General features: G+C 34.4%; 1 protein-coding gene and 1 long non-coding RNA gene across 2 annotated transcripts; one reads left to right on the plus strand and one right to left on the minus strand.

Moving 5' to 3' along the window:
• Nucleotides 1–6: 6 nt before the first annotated feature.
• On the plus strand, nt 7–2,180 carry LOC109587575 (uncharacterized). Its single transcript, XM_020003807.1, has 2 exons — nt 7–350; nt 1,570–2,180. Exons 1-2 carry the CDS (start codon nt 104–106, stop codon nt 2,178–2,180), a joined length of 858 nt encoding a protein of 285 aa, XP_019859366.1. The 5' UTR covers nt 7–103.
• A 486-nt stretch (nt 2,181–2,666) lies between these two features.
• Nucleotides 2,667–4,368, minus strand: LOC109587580 (uncharacterized). The gene is made up of 3 exons (XR_002187689.1): nt 4,125–4,368; nt 2,912–2,965; nt 2,667–2,851 (listed from the first exon to the last, which is right to left on the minus strand). It is a non-coding gene; the product is annotated as an uncharacterized LOC109587580 (long non-coding RNA).
• Between the last annotated feature and the right edge of the window lie 597 nt (nt 4,369–4,965).

The raw sequence follows: 4,965 nt of genomic DNA on the forward strand, positions 1-4,965 counted from the left end.
TACTATAGTGGACATTGATTTTGGTTCAGTTGTCATTACACTGTTAATACCAACCTCACTATCACAGTCTCTTATTGATGCAATCAATAACAAAACAAACTCAATGAGTAGATTAGAAATATTGGAAGTTGCTGTTGACAATAAAGTGATTCCTATCAAAAGAAAAGATGATAAAAATTTTGACGTTTCGCTCCATGAATCAGTTAAAGCTGGTGATAGTTTTGAAGTATCAATGCTACTGCAGTTAGGAGCTGATCCTAACAGTAAAGATGAGAGAGGAAAGAGTGCAGTAGAGATAGCTAACGAAAGAAAATTCACTCAAATAAAAGAAATACTATTAACTGGTGGAGGTGAGTTATTTGATACTAATATTAATACAAACCCATAATATACCATTAATACAGTAAACCCTCTATTAACAAACACTCTCTATAGTGCACACCTCCTAATGGACAGCACCTAATGTACCAATTACATTTCTTACTGTATAAAATAACCTCCACATAAAGAACACCTCTGTATAACAGAGACACTTTCACGTCCCATTGTATAGAAGTACCAGTGATTGAGTTTGACAAATAAAACTTTATAAAAACAATTCACAAAAATACAATATAAATTACCAAAAAATAATTATAGTCGGTATTATTGTAAGTTATCATATAGAATCATCTACTCTACAAAAGAGAAAGAGTAAAAAGAGAGAAATATCAAATGCTAAAATTCAAAACAGATAATTACCAGATACATGTATATGGTATATGCTTACATTAGCTTGTGCTTTGAAGTTGACTAACTGGCATAATGGACCAAGGACTATAGAGAGAAGGAGGGGAGAGAGAGAGAATTAGAATGAAAGAAAGAATGAGAGAGAGGGAAGGACAATAATTATTGATCCCAATACATAGTAGTTATAGCACAGTAAAGAGTGCTGTATGGTTGATAACGGCACGAGGGGTGGAGTCAAGGCAGCCAATACAGCACGAGGCGTGAAGCACCGAGTGCTGTATTCCGTTATCAGCCATACAGAACTCTTTACTGTGCTATAATTAATTTATGGGATATAGTGGGTACATCAAAGGCGTCTGCCAAATGCACTCCTAGAGAAGTTTTCTTGAGTCTTCAAGGTTGAGACAAAGCCAGTACAAACATTTAAAGCCTCGCAAGACAATTTTGTTTGCCACATAACACGGACTTGGCTGCCTGATGATCATTATAAGAACATCTCTTGGCACTAAAAGACAACAAAATGCCGAGAATGGTGGTTCCACAACAGGTAGAGCAGTTTCATTTCTTCTGTGGTCACAAAGAGCTTCTCACCCAGTACTGCTAGCCATTGTGAAGCCAACCAGCCGACACTCACTTCCGGTGCTGTATGCATAAAAGATAGACCACACCCATTCCATCCTAGCAGCTGTAATGACTTACTGGTACAAAAACCAGCATCACCTGGAACAACACACAAACAAACATCATTAATAAAATAATATAATATTATCATTTTACCTATTATACTGTATTAAAATAATAATATACACACATTAACTGACTGACTGTGTTTATTATTAGGAGAAGAGACTGGAGAGGTGAAGTGGACCAGTTATAAAGTAATCCTCACTAAACCATCAGCAGGTCAATGTCAGGAAGTGATCAGTCAATTAATGGACAGTCATCAGAACATTTTCCTCCATCACTCATCACCTGATATTGTATACCTGTTGATGTCACTAGCACTAGAGATAAGAACAATAGAGTGGATTAAAATTTATAACACTAAAATAACAAAAGATGTCATCCTCTTACTGTCACACAAAATAACAAACAATACTTCATTAAAGACACTGTCAATCAGTGGTGATTCCATCAATGATGATGGAGTCATTGCACTAACACAATCATTAATTAATAATAAAACAATTATTGACTTATATCTTCGTGACAATATTAACATCACTTCAACCAGTGCTCAGTCACTAGCTGAACTTTTACTCTACAACAACACACTATTTTTCATTCATCTCGACAATACTAACATTGATACTGATGGAGTACTGGTACTGATGGAATCTCTCAGGACCAATTATAGACTGTTGAAACTATGGCTAGACAGGACACATAAACAAACTTGTTATTCTTTACCTTATTATAAAACTATTGAAAGCAGAGTAGGTTTTAATTAATTATTTCATATATATACATATATACTAGTTTATTGAGCCATGACAGTGTAAACATGTGACATGTGCTCTTGGTGGGTGTGGTTTACATGAATGCTGCATATGCAATTTTGTGCAAAAAAATAACTTAAGTAATATCAAGAGTACATAATACCTAAACCTTTTGGTACTCTTGCCTGAGGCTATTAACTAAACATCAAATTTTGACAAAATCGAATCTAATTAAAATTCTAATTAAAATGTTTGCATAATAAAAAACTAACATCATAAGACCTCATTAACACTAAAAAAAGATAGCTATAATTTTGACGACTTTTTGATACAGAAATGTACATGTTCTGATGTTGCATAAAAAGTTTGAGCTCATTCCAATCAAAATTAGATTTTTTATGAATTTTTAAAATTGCTTAAAAATCGAGCCAAAGACCTAAGGCTATACCCTTTGGTTATTGAATGAATTTTTCAAGTTGCCAAAGCATAAAAGGACAAACATGTACATGTACATACACTGACTGTGTGTCCTAACCTTGTTGTATTGGTACCAAACACACAGCTGTACAAGAGACCAGAGGAGGTGGGGGAGGGGCAGGATGACGAGCAGAATAACGTACCTCAAGATACTTTGAGTCTCTGGGAATGTGTCGGGTAAATGAAACACATTTTCTATCAACACTCTAAATAGTGAGAGACATGGAGATGAAGGATTACGTGTACATGTACATATGTACATTTACTTTTGATGTACATTTCATAATTCAATGTTTATCAGCAAAGCTCTCGTTAAACTCCTAAAATACAATAAAAATAATGAGATGTAATAATATTAATTGGTCCATTTGTTTAAATGGATATGACTCAAAAATTTCAGTTGGAATCAGCTTCAACTTTTAAATGTAATGAAAATTCGGAATAATTTCGAAGACATTTTTTTGAAAAAGGAATGGACTATAGTCCATAGTTTATTGTTACAGGCAGGGCTGCCAATAGGTTATGTGGGGTCCAGGACAAAAACTTTGATGGGGCCCCTACAGGTAAGGGTACTCACAATTTGACTAAAATTCATGTACTAGTATACATGTACAGGTACATTAAAACTACCTCCCATTATTGTAGAGAGAGTTTCACACAATTTTGAACAACTTTAAAACTGCAAAATTGATTGTAATTAACTCAAACATTCTACGTAACATAAGTACATGTACATGTACATGTAAATGTATCAAAAATGTAATAATAAATTGGGGTGATTGTGGAGTCATTATTTGGAAAAAACCCAAGGCTATAGGCTTGGGTATTTTTCAGAATTTTGGGAATTTTTTAAAATGGACCTAACTTGAAAATTTGAAGCCAGAATCAAGTCAAAATTTCTACATAACATAAGGGCATTAGTGTGTATCAAAAAATATAATAAAAATTTGGGTTAATTCCAGAGCCATTTTTATGAGCTATATAGCCTTGAATACTTTACAAAATTTTGGCATTTTCTTAAAATGGCCGTAATTAACTTTAAAAATTGAAATTCAAACTTGCTACACTGCATAATATGTATCAGATCATCAATGTATTGTATTGTATTGATGTAATATGTATTGTAATATGTATATGTAATATGTAATGTGTAATATGTAATATGTACAATGTAATATGTATTGATACATCAATATGTATCAGAATGTGTAATAAAAATTTGGGGTAATTTTATGGCCATTTTTATGTGCTATAGCCTTGGGAAATTTTCAGATAAAAATAAAGTGAGTAAATAAAGCTAAAATTTGGTAACATGATCAATTTTCAATCTCCATTATGCACATGCACAAGGACATAGCCTTCCCCCACTACATTAAACCCAATCAGTCATTATAAATCTATTAAGTACCCAGCTACAGTATATTAATCCCATCCAATATTAGCCAGGCTCTAGTGTATAGTGTATATGTATGTACATACAGTGTTATCAATGTCCTAGCTCCAGGCTCTATCATTATTGGTGTCCTATACACCTCCTCTTGATCCAACTGTACAGTAATGTACAGGTACCGGGACTTTAATCCTAAACAAGAGTAAAAGAAAGAGAGAGATAGAGATAGAGACAGAGAAAATTAAAGTAAAATCTCCAGTAAAAACTGTAAAATCCTAGGTAAAATCATAGCTTCCATAAGTTCCATTTCAATTTAGGTAGGTGTGGCTCATAAAAATTTAATTGAGATTTGAGATTCAGATTTGAGAAAATGGAGACAAGAGAAGGCGAGAGAAGGCAAGACTGCTGATACTACTAGAAGACAAAATCTCTTGCCAAAGAAGGCCTGGAGCTGCATGGAGCCACAGGATCTAATACCTTAGTCTAGATCCGATATACTGTGATTAGTAGGTGTAAGGAGAGCGAACGTATTATAAAACTATAAAAATAGCCTGTGCCTCTGTTTCCGAGTCTGTTTCTGAGTCATAGATGTCACTTATTAAAGAGAACGTGCTGTTCCAGTCATACATGATCTTCTGGATAATCTAAGACCTAGTTTGACGTTTTCTAGTGTATGTAGATTTCAGTTCCTACGTGAGACTAGCTTTCTCTGCTTTGATTGAGTGTCGTTTTACTAATATACATATACATACATGTACTTAATCATCAACCAGCGTTTTGATAGTCAGGCGGAGCCTGACCCTCGCGAAAAGGCCGGAGGCCTTTTCGAGGCCTTCCGCGAGGGTCAGGCCCGCCTGACTAGCGTTTTGAAGGTATGGGAGAAGGAAGGGTGTATCTATTTATATGCAATGTATTATACCATTTATAATG

The sequence above is a fragment of the Amphimedon queenslandica genome, unplaced genomic scaffold (assembly GCF_000090795.2).
Source record: "Amphimedon queenslandica unplaced genomic scaffold, v1.1 AMPQUscaffold_12520, whole genome shotgun sequence".
NCBI classification, from domain to species: Eukaryota; Metazoa; Porifera; class Demospongiae; order Haplosclerida; family Niphatidae; genus Amphimedon; species Amphimedon queenslandica.

Bases quoted from the DNA above. Each gene is read 5' to 3' on its own strand.
- LOC109587575 (XM_020003807.1), top strand. From the start codon at position 104: ATGAGTAGATTAGAAATATTGGAAGTTGCTGTTGACAATAAAGTGATT. The intron at 351-1,569 runs GTGAGTTATTTG...GTTTATTATTAG, and splicing joins AATACTATTAACTGGTGGAG to GAGAAGAGACTGGAGAGGTG.